This window comes from Balaenoptera borealis (assembly GCF_965194805.1).
Source record: "Balaenoptera borealis genome assembly, chromosome: 1".
Taxonomy (NCBI): domain Eukaryota; kingdom Metazoa; phylum Chordata; class Mammalia; order Artiodactyla; family Balaenopteridae; genus Balaenoptera; species Balaenoptera borealis.
Genome location: NC_138860.1, coordinates 96,659,718 through 96,681,967, shown reverse-complemented (window position 1 = coordinate 96,681,967; position 22,250 = coordinate 96,659,718). Strand labels below are relative to the sequence as shown.

The window sequence follows — 22,250 nt, the reverse complement described above, 5'->3', positions numbered from 1 at the left end:
AGGAGATTTTGGCTCTGACCAACAGTGAACAGCAGTTGTTCACGGCAGAGAGGGAAGCACATAGTGGACACTGGAATCCACATCAGCATGGGCTAGACACAAACTCCCTCTTTCCAAAAATAACAGGAGAGGAAAGTGAGCTTGAAAGGGAGAAGCTGACAACTGGCTAGCACAGGTCATTTCAAGAAAAGAACTTCAGAGAACTCAAATGATTTCTTATGCTTCCAGTTTATTCAACAGAAAAGAGATGAACTCAGTGTGGCCTGGGGCCTGCTTTGCCCCAAGAATGGTTTATGAATGGCTGGGCACAGGCAGCTTCTGTCAGGGGACCCAGAAGAAAAGGCAAGGACTTTCCCCAGTTTCTGCCAACAACAGATTTTAGGATCCTCGGTCCACAGCAGAGTTTTCTGGATTTTCTTTCTTTAGAGAGAGAGGACTCATTGGAAGGGTTACTGAATCATCAGAGGAATGATTCCATCAGTGGGAACAAAGGGCTTGTCAAAAGCAAGAGCAGTGTGTCCTGGGGGCGAGATGACAGGACCAGAGAGCAGCATCCAGTTTTCAGCTTCTGTGTGAAGACCAAAGTAACCCACCAGGGGGTCAGGGTCTACCTCAGAAGTCAAAATCGCCTCTCAAGAGTCTCAGTCTGCCCAGCAGGGGTGACTGTCATCTTTCCTGAGGGGACGGTCATCTTCTCAGGGGCTTCAGCCTTCCTTCTTGGGGGCATGATTTTCTCTCCAGTCTGAAGATGCACAGGAGCCACAGTTATCCCTCCAGGGGTCACAGCCTGGTGGCCCACAGAGGTCATGGTCTCCTCTCCAGGGGTCACAGTCTTCCATTCTGGAGTTACAGGGTGCTTTCCAAAGGACAGAGTTTCCCTTGTAGGGGTCACAAGCCCACCTCTGGGGACTGTGGTCAAAGTTTCAGACTTTCTATGGATCTCCATGGCCACAGCCTCTCCTCCGGGGGGCAAGATCCCCAAATCAGTGGTCAAATCCTTGATCACAGTCAGCCTTTCAGGGCCAATTCTTGAAGAATTCACAGTAGTTGAGAGCCAAAATTTTGGTGAAGGAGTTGAGCTGAACTCTAGAGGAAATCATCAGAAAAGGTTGAGATTCCTACCCCTTCTTTCCCATCCTACCACTGGCAGGACTAGACCCACTCCAGGGCTGAAGTACTTGCTCCCACACCAGAATTGGAGGATTTCCTAATGCACCCACTTGAGGACATAGACAAAATCTCAACACATAGAAGCCCTGCTCCTCTACCTCATCATGGTAACATGATCCCAGGGACCCATGGGCACTCAGTGGGTCTGCTACATTTCCGGTGAGTAACCCCAAAGGCGAGTGTGCCAGTTCTCTATGCATAAGCCCTTGATTTGACCTTTGCACCTTGAGCAAGACCTTGCCCCCAAAGCCTGTTTCTTACTTGTGGAATCCTCAAGGAGAACCCTTTTGTGTCCCCCATTGTGGGAGGCACCAGGAACAAGGCTGAGGGCAAGGAAGCTGCTCTAGACAGCATGCTGTAAAGAATTGGGTTGGATTCCCATTTCCACCTCTGACTTGCTGTATTATCTTTCTGAGCCCTAGTCTCCTCACAAAATGAGGGTTATAGACCATCTCCAAGATTGTTGCAGCTCTAGCATGCCAGGTTCCATCTCCTAACTGCCAAGGCAGTCTCTACTATCAAAGAGATATCAAAAAGAAACCTAATTTCCTTTTCTGGCTCTTGTCCCATGAAAACAGGAAAAAGAAATAGAGAAATAAACTAACATATATTGTGTTCACTATGAGCCAGAATGTTTTCATTCCATATCTCATTTAGTTTGTATCATGTCCTGACTATGAGGATTACTCCCATTTTGTAGATGGAGAAAACAAAGCTCACAGAGGTCAAATAGAGCATGCATTCAAACCAAGATCAGAAAGCAGACTAGCATGGCATCAAAGCTTATTGTCTTCCTTCAGTGTCATGTTGCCTCACCAAAGCCTTTAGATCTAACAGAAAGCATGCACCAGTAGCTGGGTGTGCAACAGCCAACCCCAGCTTCCAGGTCATAGCTACTCACCAGCCTTCACCAGGAGATTATTCAATGTGTAGACAAGGGGGAAAGGGCCAGTGCCACAGAAAGTGCCCCTGACGTCATCCAGGTCCAATGTCCACACCATGGCCCCCCCAAAATGCTCTCTCATTATGAAAAATGCCTGAAAAAGCAGTAGTCAGTCAACCCACTGTACTAGGTACAATGGCAAAAACAGATGGGCTCTCAGAAGGCAATATGGCAGGATGGTTAGGCATGTAGTCTGTATTTGAATCTAGCCTCTACTGCTTATCAGCTATGGGATCTTGAAAAAAGTTACATAAAGCTATGTCTCTTAGTTGCCTCATGGGTAAAAAAAAATGGATAATAACATTTCCAACATTTTTAGGATCCAAAGAACTCCTACATGCACATGTTACAACATGGATGGAATTGGAAGACATTATGCTAAGTGAAATAAGCCAGTTACAAAAAGACAAATACTATGATTCCACTCATAGAAGTACTTAGAGTAGTTAAATTCATAGAGATGGAAGGCAGAGTTGGGATTAGCAGGAGCTGCGTAAGGGAGGAATGGGGAGTTGTTTAATGGGTGTGGAGTTTCAGTTTGGGAAGACAAGAAAGTTCTGAGATGGATAAGGGTGATAGTTACACAACAATGTGAATGTACTTAATGCTACTGAACTGTAACAAAATGGGTTAAATGGTGACTTTTATGTTGTATATATTTTGCCACGATTTGAAAAACAACTTTTAAATTCCTACATGTAAAATATTTGGAGCAATGCTTTGCACATAGTAAATGTTAAACACTGTCTCCCCAGCCTGCTAATCACCATTATCATCATATTAAATGACAGATATTGCTTTATTTTTTATAAATCACATCAACATACCTTATACTGTAGTGATGCTAGAAAGGAGGAGAAGAGCAGATAATATTGTACACTTTACACGTATAAGAAAATAAAGGCTTTTATCCATGATTTTTTAAACTTCAGATATAACTAAAAGGCAGATGTTTAGCCTTGAATCCAGGTTTTATTATTACTTTACGAGTGTTTTCTGTAAGGCTGATGGAAAAGATACAATCTGTCATATCCAAACAGCTCCAAGGCCAAATCAGTTGGCTCCTTCTCGGCTTTACTTTTCCCAAATGTAAAATAAGAATGAACCCCATAATTGTTAAGTTTGAAACTGAAGATTCTGAGATTTTTTTCTACTTACAGGCTAACAAGTTAACCTGCCAGTTTTATAGTTATACACACACACATACACTCACATACACACACACACACACACTCACAGACGGTACAGACAAAGGCCTCATGGAAGCAGAGGGAAACTCTATGCTGGAGCAAGAAAGGAACAAGGTCTCACCTTGTAACTGAAGCTGACGGCATCATCATAGCCAACCCACTCCTTCCCCTTGTAGGCATATGGGACATACTGATCATCAATCCAGCGCTTCTTCGCTCTCCAGATGAAGGAGCAAATCTGCCAAGAAGATCACCAGGTCAGTTCTGTGAAGTGCCATGGAGGGAAGCACCAGCAAGGATAAAGAACCCAAGAATCCCTCACCAGGGAGTGAGAAGAAGGTAGACCAAAGAGTGGGGAAGCCACTCACAAAGGGCCTTCTCTCTATTCTGCGAAATTCCTACTACTACACATTCCTTCCTCTGATATCCGTGATGGATAAACAGAGAGAGAACCAAGGAGTGGCTGACATCCTTAAGTAACCAAACCAGGGTTTGGTAAATAATGTCAATACCAAACTACTACAGTAACAAACCTGACTCTGGACCAAACCTGTATCTTTTTCAAAGAATTTTCATGAACAAGTATCTCCTCTGTTCATTAAAACCAACATAAACTGCCCCATCTAGGTAGTTATCAAACTAACTTTCGAATCTATAATAAATATAAAGGTCTTGAAGGCAGGGAGAACTAGGTTATTACAATCAAAGAAGCACTGAGTGTGGACTGGGTACCCATCACTGAGCTGGAGACCATAGGCTGCAAAGACGTAGATGTGTTCAAGTTGGGCTGCAGAAGTTAATGTGCAAGGTTTTTTTGTGTTTTTTTTTAAATTAAAAGTTTAGTCTACCAAAATTTCTTTGACCCATGATGTCCTTCAAGAACACTCCTTCAACTATGTCATCACTCATAACCATGCTTCATTGGACTAGCAGGAAAACACCTCCAGGCAGCCAGCACAGAATAGAGATTGGAGAGACACCAGCACCTCCACTACTACCTCAGGTAAAGACACAGCTCACTCCCTGGCACCCCTACACACCTGTGTCTATGTGCCTGCTGTTCTCTGCCTAGGAGGTCCTTCCCATCTTGTCATTCGTGCCCATCAGGACTCTACCTGTGCTTCAAAGATCTGCTCAGGGGCTTCCCTGGTGGCGCAGTGGTTGAGAATCTGCCTGCTAATGCAGAGGACACGGGTTCGAGCCCTGGTCTGGGAAGATCCCACATGCCACGGAGCAACTGGGCCCGTGAGCCACAACTACTGAGCCTGCGCATCTGGAGCCTGTGCTCCGCAACAAGAGAGGCCGCGATAGTGAGAGGCCCGCGCGCCATGATGAAGAGTGGCCCCCGCTTGCCACAACTAGAGAAAGCCCTCACACAGAAACGAAGACCCAACACAGTCAAAAATAAATAAAATAAATAAATTAAAAAAAAAAAAAGATCTGCTCAAGATCCACCTGCGCCATAAGACCTTCCCAGGTACTACAGCCACATACTCGGTGCCTCTTACTGTCTTCTCTTTTGTTTCACATCCCTTGGGTCCATGTCACTTTCCTTCAGTCAACAGTAAGCTTTGCTGAGATGGGGATTAGGGAGTGGAATTAGGGTAGAGGAGAAAGAATCTGTGATGGGAGATGTCTTGAATTACTTCAAAATTATCTAGTAGTGGGAGGGAGCGATTCAGGGAGCAGAGAAGAAACAAGATTGGCCATGAGTGGTTATTGATTGAAGCTGGGTGAGGGGTATTTGGAAATCAGGGAGAGTGAGAGGACATTATACTATTCTTTTACCTTGGCAAATGTTTGAAATTATATATATATATATAGCAAATATTAATTATGTTTAGGCCATATATTGAGTCAGGATTGACTTAAATATCTTTTAAGATTCTTCTAAGGGGTAAAATATCTGTCCTCATCTATTCAGACTCCACCTAGTTCCTCACCCCTAACAAAGGACTCAACTTCCCCAGAAGAAACAGAATATCCCAGAGAGTGGGTTTCCCTTGCCCCAGTAAACCACCTCCTTGTCCTGTCTCTAGCCCTCACTCTTGCCTTTCTCCCTGTCCTTGCTCTTGCCCTGGGCTGGGGTGTGGGAGCCCTAACTAATATACAGAGGTCCCCATTCCTGTCACCTCATAATAAGCCAAGAAGCCAGCTTGCTTGGTGTACTTCCCTGGAGATGCTGGTCCCACAGCTTCTGCCCACAACTCATTCTTAGAGGCTTTGAGGAGGCGAAAAGTACGTCCATAGGTGGGGAGCCCCATAAGGAGCTTCTCAGGTGCTGCCCCAAGCTTTCGCCAGTAGTTCATGGCATATGCCTACAGGTAGGAAGAATACAAACCCCTCCTTCTTACCAAGAGCCAATGGCCTGGCTCAGGGACAGATTTTTGGGACACATGAGAGCTTTCTTTTTCTTACCGAAGATTTGGGGTCCTTGGGCATAGAGAACAGCGGGCTATTGTGCCCTGTGAACTTTTCCCAGCTTCCATGTAAGTCATAAGACAAGACGCTGATGAAATCCAGTAGTCTGTAAGGGGCAGGAAGAGGAGATATGAAGATCGTGCTAGCTAGATTTTCAAGTCCAATCATCACAGCGATGACTAGCTAACTAGCTGTACATTGGGCACCCAACTTCCCTGCCATTTCTGCCTGTGGGGACTGCCCAAGCTGTGCCCTCCACTTGAGAGGCTGCCCCTGGAACACACAGCTGGTTAGGGACGGCGGTGCATCAGGACCTATGCCATGCTGAGAGTATCCAAGGGAGTGAGCAGGGGTCAGAACAGAAAACAAAGGCATTCAGGCTGATACAAGTGCAATAGACGTCTGCATAAATCGTCATGTGTAAGCAGTTCTGACCCACAGCATGAAAAAGCTTCTGTCCTTCTACCATTCAAGGAACCATTGAAACCCATCTCTTCCAGAAAGCTTTCCAAATGACAAAGTGTAATTGAGCCTTACCAGGTCACAGGTGTACAGGTTAACATGGATTATCTAATGTAATTTTAATCTGTCCAATGCCCTAAGTACTACAATTGTCTCCATTTTAAAATGAAGAAATTGAAACTCAGACCGTTATCTAATTTGTCTAAGGTGACCCAGCTAGGTGAAGGTGGTCTCACTCAATCCTGCCTGGCTGTAAGACCAACACTAGCCAATTGTGCCCCACTGGGTCTCTCACCTTTCCTGCCACAATGGAACCACTCTCCCTAAGTGTAATCACATGCAAAAATTGCGTGTGATTTCTTGTGTTCTGCATCTGCCTCAGTTATCACATCTGTAAATACTTGATTCTTTAGCTTTGAGAAAATTAGTCCAGAGCTGTCCAGAAAGTTAGGAGCTCTCTTTGCCTGATTTTGTAACTTTTGCATGAAGACCTGTGCTCTGAAAACAGGGCCTGACTGGGCATTCCTATTTTTGTTGCAGTGGCAGTAGTTGGCAACTAATCCGTCTATGTGATACGAGCTATCTGGGACCCAGTGAATGCCTACAGGGGACTCTGGGACAGCAGAGGCCAGACCACTGGATTCTCTCCTAGAGACCCAGCGATGAGTGCTATAGATCTCTACCCAAGAAGATGCTGTGGTGAGGACTGGTACTACATCACCTCCCGCTGATCTCCTAAGCAAAGCCCAGAATATACTGGAATAATCCTTGTCCCCACCCATGCTCCTGATCAGCCCACCTCCCAAAGGTGCACTCACAGCAGGGCAGGAACTTGGAAAGCTCAAGGACAGTGCTTGGGCACCTCTGGGGTTCTGAGCTTGAGATGCCTCCTTCCCTCCAATGTCCTGTCCACCAAGGCAGCACCCACTCACCTTCCCAGAAGGTGCACATCATACGCTTTTTGGATAACACGGGGGTCCCCAGAGACAGCAGCAGAGAGCAGCAGCCTTGGACGCATGGTGAGCTGCGCCTCCTTCCTGAAAGCAAACAGGAGCTCCTGGGAAGAAAGAGAGGCAGATGCGAGAACCAGACAAAGCAGAGTCTGGGAAAACAAGACTCATCCAAGAAACCTTTATTTATGGAGCCCCTTGAGCCTGGAGAGTCAGACACAGGCCCTGCCCACAGGCTCGTGAGAAAGGCGGACGTGAGCCAATGTGGTAAGTCACTGAACAGAAGGCTGGCAGCAGGCCCAGGAGCAGAGTTCAGACAGCCCACCTGAGGGAGTCCAGGAGCTGCAAGGAGAAGGCATCACTCAGGCTGGAGGGCTGGGCCAAGGCCCGGATGTGACAGAGAGAAAGAGCTGCCACAGGGCCCTTGCTAGGCAGCTCTTTGTCCAACACCTGCAGGTGATGGCAGTAAACAACCTTCTGTTACCGCTGTCTTGCCCTTGTCCCCGGCCTTAGGCTTCCCCTCTGCCCTGAGCCCAGATATGATCAAAGTAGAATCATTTCTGCATTCGGGAGCTGCCAGGCTGGCCTTACTTCAAGTAAGAAGACAAAGGTCCAGCGGTCACGGCTGGGGCTGCCTCTGAGTCCAGGGTACAAGAAGAAGAGGTCCAGACCATCAAAGCCATGTGTCCTCAGAAGGGCTATCACTGAATTGACAAACTTCTCCCGGTTGGCAAATGTGGACAGCATCGTGGTGAACCTGCAGGGAGACCAGGGGTGAGGCCAGGAGCGTTGGCCTCAGCCACAACCTCAGCATCCCTTACAAGACCCCTTGGTTCGCACCCCGTGGAGGGCACAGTGGATGTGACTGAGGAAAGGAAGGCAGGTCTTTGAAACTCTCAGAGCCTCTTAAAGGCCCTCCCAGCACGGGGCTCCAATACCCAGGAACGGGGACTTCAGCCTCCAGGGAGGATTTGCAAACCACAACTCCCCCTGCCAGATGGAAACAAGCACACAGCCTGGGGTGGAGAGAGCAGGCTCAGGCCAGCTTGGCCTCTGAAAACATGGTCCGCCCCTAGCCAGGCACTGTCCCTCTGCTGTTTCCTCGTGGGTAACAGCTTAGTCCTGACACCCTGTCCTGGCACTGACTTTCTCTGCCTGAACAGATTCGGGGAGGGAACATGAGCCAAGGGCCAGCATTTCCAGAAAGATCTCTGAGCTAACGTGGCACAAGAGGGCCATGCTCTGACTAAGGGTTCTGGACTCTTTGCTCTTTTGTTCTTTGGCTGTTTGATTGTTTTCTATTTTTTCTAGTGTTTTCTCTCCCATAGTAAAGACACTATTGGAAAACTTGTAACTTATTGAACTTTAAGCAATTTGGGACTAGTCCTGAGTGCAATGATTAGAAAATTAACCAGATTCAGACTTAGGCAGGCCTGGTTCCATTATCTGTTTGCCACCTCCTAGCTGGGTGATCTCAGGGACACCTGGGTGAAATACTGCAGGTTCCTTAATTTCTGACTCTTGATTTTTTCCTACAAATTTGAGATCCAAACAACCACTTTGTAAGCCTCTCCTGAGTAATCATGAGATAATGCATGTAAATCCCCTGGCCAGCATCTGGACACAGCAAAATGTTCAAGAAGAGGCGGCCCGTGGAGAGGCGAGGCCTGGGGTCAGGCAGAGCCGGCTCTCACCCAGCTCCCTGCATCCTCCCTGCATTGCTCCTGGGTTCTGTGCCAGTTGCTTCCTCACGTTCCCGCACTCTCAGGCCTCCAGGTGTCCCTCTCCTACAGCTCCTTCCTCTAAGGCAGGAAGGGAGGCAACTCTCTACCCTTGGCCTCAGCCATGAAATAGGGGGAAAGTTTCTTCAGAGAACATGAAGGCAGTTTGTCACCTCCACGCTGCCTAGTGGAGGGCGACGAGGAGTAGCCACCGTGCACTGGACACAGACCATGTGTCCAGGGGCTCAGCTGAGCATCCTGTTTATATCACTTCCTTTCCTCCCATCCTTTCAGCTTGATACCACTGGCTCCATTTATAAAGCGAGGAAACCCAGGCCCTGGGAGGCTTGGGGTTTATCCATGTCCTAAAGAAGACTCCTCCCCTCTCTGAGGCAAAAGCCCTGCCTCTTATGAAGCATTGAGGGGACAACTATGAGCACCCCATTTTTCCCCACATTTCCCCCCAGCCCCTTTCTCACCACCTCCTGGACCTGCCTCGTCTCCCCTCACTCACCATGGAGGAGAGGTCGGGGGACCCTGGACTCCAGGGCCAGGTCAGGACTCGGGGGGGTACTAGCGTGTCTCCCCACGGCCCAGCTGGCTCCCCACTCTGTCCTCACCTCCGGCCTGCTTGCTCCTCCCCCATACATCGCCCCCACCCCAGAGAGAAGACCTGACAGCACAGTCTCACCTCGATGTGCCGAAGTTCCAGCCCCCGATGGACAGCAGTGTTTTCAGCTCCCTGTTCCTGTGATGCAGGACAGAGTCCGTGAGCTGGGTTCTCATTCATTCATTTGGGGAACTGTGGGAAGTAGGGGGGATGGGAGGACAGGAACGGAAAGGGGGAGACGGGTGGGGGAACCTAAGGAAGAAAAGAGCAGAGTCCAGCAGAACCCAAGAAGGGAAGAAGGAAAAGAGGGAGAACAAGCAGCCCACAAACAAGTCATCACACCCAGGAAGCCCAGGCTGCCCAAAGCCCCCCAGACTCCCCGCTCCCATGACAGTCCCATAAAAAGGAAAAGAAAAAGCAGCCTAAAATTCCTCTTCACTCACTTTCTTAGTCAACAAACGTTTACTGAGCCATTATTATTTGCCACTGACTGCTTTAGCTGCTTGAGATACAGCAGTGAACAGAGGACAAGCTCCCTGCTCTCCTCTCCAGAGCTTGTAATCTAGTGACATGGATTTTCTCCACCCTTCTATAACCATGCATGCAGTGACAGACCACCCCCTGGGCAGGAGAGCCCAGGAGTCCTGGGGAGGGAGTACTGAGCACCAGCTCTCTGCCGGGCACTGACCCAGCCACTGGTGTACAAAGATTTCACAGACATTGGCCCTTCCCTTGGGGGGCTCATTTGCAGGTGATAGATGGTAACAGAAACACTAGCATTTGTGAAGCATTTGTGATGCACAGCCCTCTCTGAAGCGCTTGAACAGCATTAACACATAGAATCCTCAACACGGGGCTTGAAGGGTGAGTTGGGGGATGCCAGGCAGAGAAGAGAGAGGAGGGCATTCCAAGCAGGGGCCACAGCAGCCACGAAGGCAAGGGGGCAAGGACGAGCTCAGAGTGCTGAGCAGCGGGGAGCTCCCAAGGCAGGGATGATCCGGAGCGCCCTGGACAGGAGGCTAGGACACAAGGATCAGAGGAAAGTTGACGACTCACAGGAGAAAAGGATTAACTCTCTTCCATTTGTAAAATACAACCCCACATCCAAAATGAACACACCTCTCCCTGAGCTTGTTGAACTCTGCGTAGAGGATTTTCTCATCCTGGGGATCCTTAGGAACAATCTGATTGTTGTTCATTGAGGCAAAGGCAAATACCAGGTGGGTGCAGAGAAAGGGGTCCAGGTCCCGGGGCAGGATCGAAGCAGGGCTGGGCCGACTAAATGCCCAGTTGGTGAAATAACACACCAGTTTGTGGGCAGCACCTGGCAGGGCAGAGCAGGCATTTGTTGGCAGAAACCAAGGTGGGGGTGGAGAGCAGCTTCCACAGAGCAGCGTGGACACAGCTCAAGAGGCAAGGCCACTGTAACACCTCCCCACTCACTCCCCAAAGCTACACTGAAGGCAGGTCCCTCCCCCCACTGCTGGGGTCCCCGGGGGCGGGGGGAAGAATGCCTTGTGAAACCCTCATCAGAATGGATCCTCGAGCCTGGATCCTGGCACAAGGAGTGAGCCAAACAGCAGGTGACTGAAAATCCTCTGCTGAACTGCATTGGGTCAGTGACCCCTGACACGGAGCCAGGGCAGGGCGGGGCTGCAGGAGCACTAGACCTGGAGCACTTCTCAGGTGGACACTCTCCCTGGCTCTGGAGAGGACCACACAGTGTCCTTACCATTGTGGTGTTTCAGCACAAGAACCAGCCCTGTGGGAGACAAAGGAGGAATCACATGCAGATTCACAGGCACACCCAGAGTGACACACCCCAGCACATCCTCCAGTTCTGCGTGCACCCACCAACTCAAGCAAATGGAGACACACACACCCTTCCCTCTTTCCTCTTCTCTACACTGAGCAGGTGAAGCCAGATCTAAGCTCCTTTCCACTTCAATAAACACCACACGTATACACACGTGCTTTGCACAGGGACAACCATGACATTTAGAAGTCCCAGCAAAAGCTCAAGGTCAATGGTTCTCAACCCTGGATGCTAATTTAAAAGTAGTGATATCCTGGCTCCTCCCCCAGAGATTCTGAATGAACTGCTCCGAGGTGGAAGCCAGGCATAAAAATGTTTAATGTGCAGCCAGAGCACAACCACTGCTCTGACCACTCCTCCCTGGGCCCCTCTGGCCCTTCACCGTGTCCTGTCCCACCTCTACCTAATCCAGGGCCCCGAGTCGCAGGATGCTTCCCGGGAACCACACAGACAATGAGCTTATGAAGCCTGGCACCTCCTGAACTAAGAGACACTGTGGGGCTGGGACCCACCACACTCACCAACCCACAGCAACAGCTTCCCCATCTCTGTGGTCTGAGAGCTGCAGGTCTAGACCTCGAGCCCCTTTATATGCACTTCCCCAGATATGACCCTGGGACAGCACTGGGATAGCCCAGCTAAACACACACAAAACCAGGGACAGTGATTAATGGGCAGCTGCCCCAGAGTCACAGTGACCCCAGCATCTCCTGTCCTCCCGCCCAGCAGAGCTATAGCTCTCAGATCCAACAAAGCAACAACTCCCTCTGACACTGGCACAGAGTGGGTGTCCACCATGGGCCCTGGCGAGGGCAGGGTGGTACTCAGCCCCTCCTCCTGGAATTCAGCCCCACGTGGACTGAGTATGAGGAAGAAACACTGAAGGGCAGCAGTAATTCTAATGTTATAAGATTAGTGGTTAGAAAACCTGTGTAATGTAAAGTTAAAAAGGCCAAGCTATGGACTCAGGCAGGCCAAAGTTTGAATCCCAGTGTCAAAAATTACAAGTTTTATCATTTTGGGCAGTTATTTAGCTCTTTGAGCTTCAGTTTCTACACCTATAAAATGGAGATAACACTTGAACTTACCTCATAGGGTTTTATATGAATAAAGAGATAATGTGTGAAAAACTGTTAGTTCAGTGCTTTGCCTAGAGTAAGGGCTCAGCGAATGGTAGTAGTTATTAGGGATGGCACAGGAGTTTCCTCCCAGAGCAGGGTTCTCAAACTCAAACGCTGACAGGCAGGTAATGTAAATCGGTGAAGTGGACACAAGAGAATAGTTTACTCTCCACTTGATTAGAATAACAGTTCAAGCCCAGAGATACACTTCAACTTCTCTTGGTCAGGAGACAACAGAGATTGGTATGAACAGGGACAGAACTCTGAGTAGCCACTAATTTTTGCCTTGCAGTGAAATAGAACCAATCTTTTAGAGGATTCTTCAATTTCTCAAGAGAAGACAAAAATCTGAATTTTTGTATGAGTCAACAATGTTTGAGCCAGTATGTGAGCCAATGGTGACACTGTCATGAGAGGTGTCATGAACCTAAGGAATATAATGAACCCAATTTTGGACACCTGGGAGCCAATTTTTTAAAAATACAACAATAATATGAAGGATAAATAACATAGGTCTATACTCCAGTGTTCTCATGATCTACCAGTTTTCTTTTCTGCTATAGAGGCTCTCAGATCATGAGAAGGTCCCATATTACAGGGTGTGAACCTCAATCTGGGGGGACCAGAAACTGGATGTTCTCAGTGTATCCACTATGCCCGTCCTCTTGGAGACTTACACAGCTGACCTAATCCACATGCCAGTGAGGTGCTAACCAGACGTCAATATAATAAATGACACTGGGAAGTAACAATGACTAGTGGTTGAATTCACTTCATTTCCAATATGAAGAAACTAGGAAAGTTTAATTTGTATCAGCAGGTTGCTTGGATATCATGCAGTAAGAACAATAAGTTGGTATAGAATGTTTAGGGCAAGGATATTTCACTGAAACTTGGGAAAGCCAGAGAATACTCCACCCAACAGAGGCTGTATCTCCATTTGTTCGGCCCTCTTTGCCTTCCTTTATGTATTCAATGAATATTCACTCAGCACAGGCCAGGCCCTGATAGGCACCCTAGGTATGTGGTGATGAAGACAGTTTCTGCTCAAGGAGCTTCTAGTTTAGTGAACACATGGATCACACTCCTCAGAGCCAGTGTGTGTCCCTCTCTTTTATCTCTTGGATGAGTGCAGTGGAAATCACATGAGTTTTGTTTCCAAACAAACTTGAGATCCAATTCCTGCTCTGTACTATCATTAGGTCTCACCTGCATGTTCAATGCCACCCTCCATACCTTCAGCTAGTATTAATCAGAATCAGGAGATACTTAAGCCTCATAAATGCAGTGCTGGATTAGATTTGGCAACATCTCGCACCATTGGTAGATTACCCCTGGTGCAGTTTCTAACTCTAGTGACCAAGCTCTTACTTGTTTCCCAGTTCCTAGCCCTTGTGCCCTAATTCTTGTTTCTGGGTCTCTGCTTTGATTTCTCTTCCTGGTTTATAACTGTAGGCACCACAGTTGGTTCCTAGGGCCTGGGTCCTGACTCATTCTTGCCAGGCTCCTGGGGCCTTACTGCGTGTCTTTTAAGATCACCCTGATGTCAATGCCTGCTTCTCTCTGCTTCTAAGCCTCCCTTCACCCCACCTCCTGCTCCCCAGATACCACATCACTGAGATTTCCCACGAGGTTTGTGCCCTTCCACCCAGACTCCTTCCAGGGGCACTAGCCGTTCATGCTGTACCCATCACAGGGCCAAATCTGCTTGCCAACTGAACCTCCTTTATCTGCACCTGGCTCAGTGTTCTGGGCTCCTAGTCTGCTGCAGTGGGCAAGGCTGGATCCCAGACCTCCCTCTTCCATCCATTCAAAAGTGACTAATGATGCTGAGAAGAACGGCAAGATATAACAATGGATGCCCAGGAGTGACCTCTGCTTCATTCAGGGATGACTGTGCCAAAGAATTGGCAACTAAGCCTCTGTGTGTAGGAGATGATGAATAGTGAAATGCTGAGTGAGGGTCAGGTTGAAAATCACTGTGCCACGTCGCACTGTTCGCTCCCAATCCTCCTCCTTGGGTTCCTGCTGTCAAAAGTACAACCGTTGCTTTGTATTTTTACACACCCACCCAGATACTTAGAAAACACTCCTTCCTAATGCTCAGCCTGTTCTCATGAAATGACAAAAGGCACGTACAATACCTTTTAGTTGGCTTGCTGAAGAAATCCCCACTGCATCACAACCTCTTCCACATTCTACAACACTCAACTAGATGAAGGCAAGATCACAGACGTGAAGGGCTGTGGGTTTAACAAAGCATTTGACCAAATTTTTCATGATTCTCATGTGGAAGAATTGGAGAAGTATGATTCGAACAAAAGCAATTGGTTGAATAACATAAGAACAAAAAGAGTGTTGACTCCAGATCAGTGTAAGCTTGAAACAGCTTTACCACATCTCTAAAATGAAGGAGATAGACTAGAGCATTGTTTCCCAATATTTAATATAAAAGATGATCTCGGGTTGTGCATTAGGATTTTTTAATTTTAATATTTATGTGTTTATTTTAATGTGTGTTCGAAAATGTAATTATCCAAAAAACCCATGATTTCTTAGATATTATTTAAGTGTAAAACTTGAGGCAATTCGAAAAAGAATATTTTAATAAAGCAGTAAAGGTAACACTATTTATTCAATCTCCTTAGAAGTCATTTTGAGAACATTACAATCCTAAACACATCCTATAACTCAGCAACTTCACTTTTAGAAATTTGCCATGCAGACATATCTGCCCAAGTACACAAAGAAAGTATGTTCACTGCAGGTTTATTTGTAACAACAAAAAACAAACAAAACAAAAGGGAAATCCCAACTGACTAAATAACCATGATTTGGAGACATATAAATATGTTGCTACACATCCATGCAATGGCCTCTTTCTTTACTTTTTAAGCCAGTTGTTCTCAATTGGGCAATAATTTGCCCCCCATGGGACACTTGGCAAAGTCTGGAGACATTTTTGCTTGTCACGATGGAGGCAGGGGTGCTACCAGTACCTAGTGGGTAGAAGACAGGAATGGTGCTAAACACCCTACAAGACACAAGACAGCCTCCCACAGCAAAGAATTATCCAGTATTGATAATTAATAATCCCAAGGGTGAAAAAAAACCCAGTTAAAGCAGAGTTGCTTTCATTGTTGTTCTTGTTCTTTTAATTTCATCACAAACCAGAGATCAGGTATCTACTTACCCCTTATTAGCCTACATTTAAAATTAAATAACTATTTCATCTATTGCAATGTGAGCTCTTTTAGTCAGGATATGTGACTGATTTATCTTTGTAGCTCCAGAACCAGCAATTAAATGGTCTGCCTTTGGAATGAATGAGCTAAGAAAAAGCACAGCCAAGGAGCACACTCCGGCTTAGAAAGAGGCAACTGGCATTGGGTCCAGTTATAGAAGCAGGGATTGTAACAGCTATATTTTATATTACTTGTTTTTATCTTCCCATTTCCCTCCTGTTACTTTATATGAGGGCACTGTTGATGGCTAATTGTTTAGGTTTAAGGTGAAAGTATGAACAAATGAACATCATCCCATGATGATAAATAGCTGATGGAACTTTGGGCATCTCTTGTGTTGAGGTCACGACATTTGACCTGCATTTCGGACAAGAGAGGACAGTAAGGGGCAAACAGCCTGGACCACAACAGATATTTTCCAATTGTCCCTCTACCTCCCCATCCTTCTCCACCTTGCTCTCTGCCCCTGCAAGTTAGTCTGTTTGGACTACATCCAATAGCTCAGTGGGCTCTGCCTGACAGAAGAGTAGAGGGAGGAAGGAGAGTGAGGTCAGGGTGTTTATTCCCCTAGGGATCACTCCCTATGAAGTCACATCAAGATGACCATAACCCTCCTTCGAGGTTCACTGTTCCTCTCAAGGAAGACTGCTCGACCTGACTATCTCTTCTTCCAGTTTCAGGTAACCTCTCCCTGTAACAGCTCCACTCTTCTAGCCCTGGCTTCCTATACTAGCTCTATGATTCCCCTACACCACTCCCAAAACTCTGTAGTTAGTCTCTTTGTAAATAAACCCTCCTCAAATTATCTTAATTTGAGTGTACCACCTGTTTTCCTTAGGACCCTGACTGACAGACCATATAATCTTGGATCATGTTGCTTAATCTTTATGAGCCTGTTTTCCCACCTATAACATTAAAATATTAATAATTATGTTTCAGAAAAGACAACCTACTGAATGGGAGAGAGATTTGCAAATGATATGTCTGACCAGGGAGTAAATTCAAAAATATACAAAAAATTCAGCCAATTCAATATCAAAAAACAAACAACTCAATTAAAAAAATGGGTGAAGACCTCAATAGACATTTTTCCAAAGAAGATATACAGATGGCCAACAGGCACGTGAAAAGATGCTCAACATTGCTAATCATCAGGGAAACGCAAATCAAAACCACAATGAGATATCACCTCACACCTGTCAGAATGGCTATCACCAAAAAAGACAACAATAATAAATGTTGGCAAGGATATGGAGAAAAGGGAACCCTAGTACACTTTTGGTGGGAATGTAAATTAGTACAGCCGCCACGAAAAACAGTATGGAGGTTGTTCACAAAATTAAAAATAGAACTACTATATGATCCAACAATTCCACTCCTGAGTATGTGTCTAAAGAAAATGAAAACACTAATTTGACAAAAATACATGCACCCCAATGTTCATAGCAGCATTATTTACAATAGCCATGATTTGGAAGCAACCTAAGTGTCCATCAACTGATGAATGGCTAAAGAAGATGAGGTATATATGTACAATGGAATGTTACTCTGCCATCAAAAAAAATGAAATGTTGCTATCTGCAACAACATGGATGGACCTGGAGGGTATTATGCTTAGTGAAATGAGATAAGGAAAGACTAATACTGTATGTTTTCACTTACATGTGGAATCTAAAAAACAAACAAAAAAATGAATGAATATAACAAAAATAGTAATAATTATCTTACAGAGTATTCAGATGATTAAAAGTATTACTTTAAATAGAGTGTTTAAAAGGTAAATACTCAAAAATATAATGCACTATTAACTATTTGCATTTGTTAGGTGCAACAGAAAACTCAACTAGAAGCAATTTAATCAAAATTAAAACTTATTAACTCACATTAAAAGAAATCCAAAAGAGGTGGCTTAATCAGCACTGCTTAATTCAGGTGTTCAGCACAATCATCCAGGACCCAAGTTCTTGATGTGTTTCTTCTCTAAAGGACATGGCCACTCGTACCTGAACAAAATCAAAGTCCTGTTGGTAAATATGGAGGAAGGAGGGAGAATAGTTATTAGACAGCCAACTGCACCTGCTACACTGTTATTAAAGTATACAGTAATGAGCAGCTGCCCAACCTTTGGTGGCACATGAGAGTGGATGGAGCCCAGAAAGGCTCTTGGGGAAGGGGTGGGGGGTGGAGTCAGCAGAGCAGGGTCAGAACAAGACAGAAAATACCCTTCATAGAAATCAACGAAGAGGGGCTGTTACTCCTGATGACAGTGATGACCTTGCAGGAAGATTCCCGTAACTCTGACAACAGCTTCCATTCACTTCCAACCTCACAGAACATGCAGCATTTTCCCCACTGACCAAGACAGTAATTGTCAGGGTGGTGAGGTTGCAAACAACAGACACCAGCTCTGGCTAAATCAATCAAAACAGGAATTCAAAGGAAAGCCTGTAAGGCAACTTAGAATCAATGGGCATGTTGTAGAATCAGTCTGTTGTTTTTAATTGAGGTACAGTTGATTTATAATATTATATTAGTTTCAGGTGTACAACACAGTGATTCATTATTTTTATTTTTATTTTTCCATTTAAAGTCATTACAAAAGAATGGCTATATGTCCCTGTGCTGTACAATACACCCTTGTTGATTATTTATTTTATACATAGTATTTTGTGTCTGTTAATCCCATACCCCTATCTCGCCTCTCCCTCCCTTCCTCCTCTGCACTGGTAACCACTAGTTTGTTCTTTGTATCTGCAAGTCTGTTTCTGTTTTGCTATATACATTCACTTGTTTTATTTTTTAGATTCCACATATAAGTGATAACACAGAGTATTTATTTTTATCTGTCTGATTTATTTCACTAAGCATAATACTCTCTAGGTCCATCCACATTGTTGTAAATGGCAGAATTTCATTTTATGGCTCAGTAATATTCCATTGTGTGTATGTACATCACATCTTCTTTACCCATTCATCTGTTGATGGACACTTAAGTTGCTTCCATACCTTGGCTATTGTAAATAATGCTGCTATGATCATTAGGGTGCAAGATTCTTCTCAGATTAGTGTTTTTGCTTTCTTCGGATACATACGCAGGAGTGGAATTGCTGGATCATATGGTAGTTGTATTTTTAGTTTTTTGAGAAACCTGCATAATGTTTTCCATAGTGGCTGCATCAATTCACAATCTCACCGACAGTGTACTAGGGTTCCCTTTCCTCCACACCCTCACCAACATTTGTTATTTGTAGACTTTTTGGTGATAGCCATTCTAACAGGTGTGAGGTGGTATCTCATTGTGGTTTTGATTCGCATTTCTCTGATGATTAGTGATGCTGAGCAGTTTTTCACGTGTCTGTTGGCCATCTATATATCTTCTTTGTAAAAATGTCTATTCAGGCCTTCTGCCCATTTTTTAATTGGGTTCTTTGTTTGTAATAATGAACTATGAGAAAGAGAAATTAAGGAAACAATCCCATTTATAATCACATTAAAAATTAAAAAATACCTAGGAATAAACTTAACCAGGTATGTGAAAGACATATACTCTGAAAGCTATAAAACACTGATGAAGGAATTTTAAAGTGATACAAAGAAATGGAACGATATCCCATGTTCTTGGATTGGAAGAATTAACATGGTTAAAATGTCCATACTACCCAAAGCAATCTACAGATTTAATGCAATACCTATCGAAATACCAATGACATTTTTCACAGAACTAAAACAAGTAATCCTAAAATCTATATGGAACCACAAATGACCCCAAATTGCCAAAGCAACCTTGAGAAAAAAGAACTAAGCTGGAGGTATCACACTCCCTTAATTCAGGTGTTCAGCACAATCATACTACAAAGCTTGACTACAAAGCTATATTAATCAAAACAGTATAGTACTGGCACAAAAAACAGACACATTAATCAATGGAACAGGATAGAGATCCCAGAAATAAACCTACACACTTACTGTCAATTAATCTATGACAAAGGAGGCAAGAATATACAGTGGAGAAAAGACAGTCTCTTCAATAAGTGGTGCTGGGAAAACTGGACAGCTACATGTAAAAGAATGAAATTACAACATTCTCTAACACCATATTCAAAAATAAACTCAAAATGTATTAAAGACCTAAATGTGAGACTTGAAACCATAAAACTCCTAGAAGAGAACACAGGCACAACACTCTTTGACATAAATAACAATATTTTTTTAGATCTGTCTCTTAAGGCAAAATAAATAAAAGCAAAATTAAACAAAGGGGACCTAATCAAACTTAAAAGCTTTTTGCACAGCAAAGGAAACCATCAACAAAATGAAAGGACATCTTACTGAATGGGAGAAAATACTTGCAAATGATATGACCTATAAGGAGTTAATTTCCAAAATTTATAAACAGCTCATAAAACTCAGTATCAAGAATCAGTCTTAAAACACAGTCAGGATCCAAGAAAGACTATTTATAAAAAAAAAATAGACTGCCGGGGTCCTGTCATGGAAAGTCTGGTTAGAAAGTTCCACTGGTGGGACTGGTGATGCCGCCACTGGGCTGTCACTCGTCATTGCCAGATACCCATTCTTTGAATCTTTGCTGCACTGCCTCCAGATTTAAGTCCTAGATGGAAGTAGCCAAATGGCCAAGCCTAGTTCAGCTGCCTAAACCCTGGTGGCTTAGGTCAAAGAAAAAAACAAAACAAAACCTAGGCCCCTTTAAGCTTCCATAGTCTCCCCTCCAAAGCACATCAATGGAATCCATTTCAAAAGCACATCCAACACGTTACTTCGCTGTTTGAGATCTTCAGCATGGCTCACAGCACCCACCATCCAGCGGCAACCAACCTCATCTCCTTTTATCCTGCACCCCCACCTCCATATTTACCCCTAGCTGCAGTGCCCTCCTTCTCTAGGAAGCTCTAAGCTCCTTCCACAGCAGGACTCTCACACTGCCACTTCCATCTGGAATTCTTCCCCAGCCCCAAGCATCAGCTAACCCACATCCAACCTTTAGGACTCAATCCAAATGTCACTTCATCAGGGAAGATTTACCACTTCTTCATGACTGGCTATCATCCTTCTGTTTAGCAATCTTTATTTCTTTTGGCTAGCACTAAAACATTATTTCCTTCCTGTCTCTCTCTCTAGACTAAGCTGCCGAAGTATGGGCTGACCATGTCTGTCTTGCTCACTACCACACACCACAAGGCCCAAAAGCTTCTGATACACCACAGCTGCTCACTCTTGAATGGCTGGTGACTTCCCTGCCTGGTTCCTGACCCATCTAGAATTCTAAGTAGATAAAGCCAATGCTTCTCAAACTTTAACATGCAGGAGTCACTGGGGAAGTTGTGAAAATATAAACTCTGATTTAGGAGGTCTGAACATTCTGCCCTTCTAACAGGTTCCAGGTGATGCCAATGCTGCTGGTGCACAGACCACACTTTGAGGAGCAAGTCAACACCTTATGAAATCAAATGATAAGCCAGACACATAGCACAAACACTGTACGATTCCACTCATAGAGGTACCTAGAATAGTCAAATTCATAGACCTGAAAGTAGAATGGTGGTTGTCAAGGTCCTGGAGAAGGAGAGTTATTGTTTAATGAGTACAAAGTTTCAACTTGGGATGATGGATGGTGGTTGCACAATGTGAATGTACTTAATGCCAGTGAATTGTACACTTAAAATGGTTAAAATGGTAAATTTTATATTTTACCATAATGTTTTTTTAAAAAACAACTTAAGAAAAACAAACAAGGCCCACGTTGGCCCTGCCAAGTACAGCCCGCAACAGGGGCCCAGGAATGGTGTTGGGCACCCAGCCTGTGTCTCCAGGTGCCGAGGTCAAAGGTAGCATTAATGCTAACTCTGCCAGGCAAATTGACATTGGATAATGGTCAGGGGCCTGTACATCAGCCAGTTTCTATCCTAATCAGAGGGTTTCTGTGAGAGACAAGCTGCTTGTTAAAGATCTGGCAGAATTTGAAGCTGATATACTTACACATGTAAAGTACATTTTCTGATTCAAACAAGCTTCATTCCTTTCAGCTGAGATCCTAGATAAGGGTTACCATTGGAGTGGAAAATTTTAGTTTGAAGTTCCTAATGCTTATAACATGGTGCCTCCCAAAGTGAAATATACCAGAATCTGACAACCAACATCACAGTGACAATGAAATGTCTACATTCACTGAAGGAACTTGCACCCAGTAGCACTGGCTTTCCCACCAGAAAGTTGAAAGGATGGTGTTTGGGGGTGAAACCCTTTACTTACTGACCTTTTGAATTTTGACGATCTATTACATACTGAAGAAGCAGAACATCATTTACAAGACAAGGAGAGTTTCCAGAATACGTTGAGGACTACATTAAACCTTACTCTAGATGATAAAAGATTTTAGGATCAGTGACTGTATCTTAACATGCCTCTATAACTTAAAATGAGTTAACGCTTCCTGTCCTGATCTTTGCACCTCCTTCACTCTCTGGATTGCACTAGTCCTACAACCATGTAATGAAGATGAAAAACTCCACAACTGCCCACTTTTGATGGAGAACTCAATAAGAAAATGTGTTTGGGGCTCAAAACTGGTCTGCTTACTTTA

The 22,250-nt window shown here is 44.9% G+C and overlaps 1 protein-coding gene across 1 annotated transcript; it reads right to left on the bottom strand.

Moving 5' to 3' along the window:
* Positions 1 to 209: 209 nt before the first annotated feature.
* LOC309609437 (oviduct-specific glycoprotein-like) lies at positions 210 to 20,703 on the bottom strand (the record flags this gene model as incomplete). The annotated part of the gene is made up of 13 exons (XM_082350932.1): positions 210 to 1,086; positions 2,072 to 2,207; positions 3,425 to 3,541; positions 5,436 to 5,621; positions 5,722 to 5,830; positions 7,119 to 7,243; positions 7,728 to 7,893; positions 9,549 to 9,605; positions 10,587 to 10,791; positions 11,200 to 11,229; positions 14,549 to 14,615; positions 17,533 to 17,557; positions 20,693 to 20,703. The coding sequence occupies 13 exons, from the start codon at positions 20,701 to 20,703 to the stop codon at positions 620 to 622; spliced, it is 1,701 nt and encodes a 566-aa protein (XP_082207058.1). The 3' UTR covers positions 210 to 619.
* Positions 20,704 to 22,250: the final 1,547 nt, after the last annotated feature.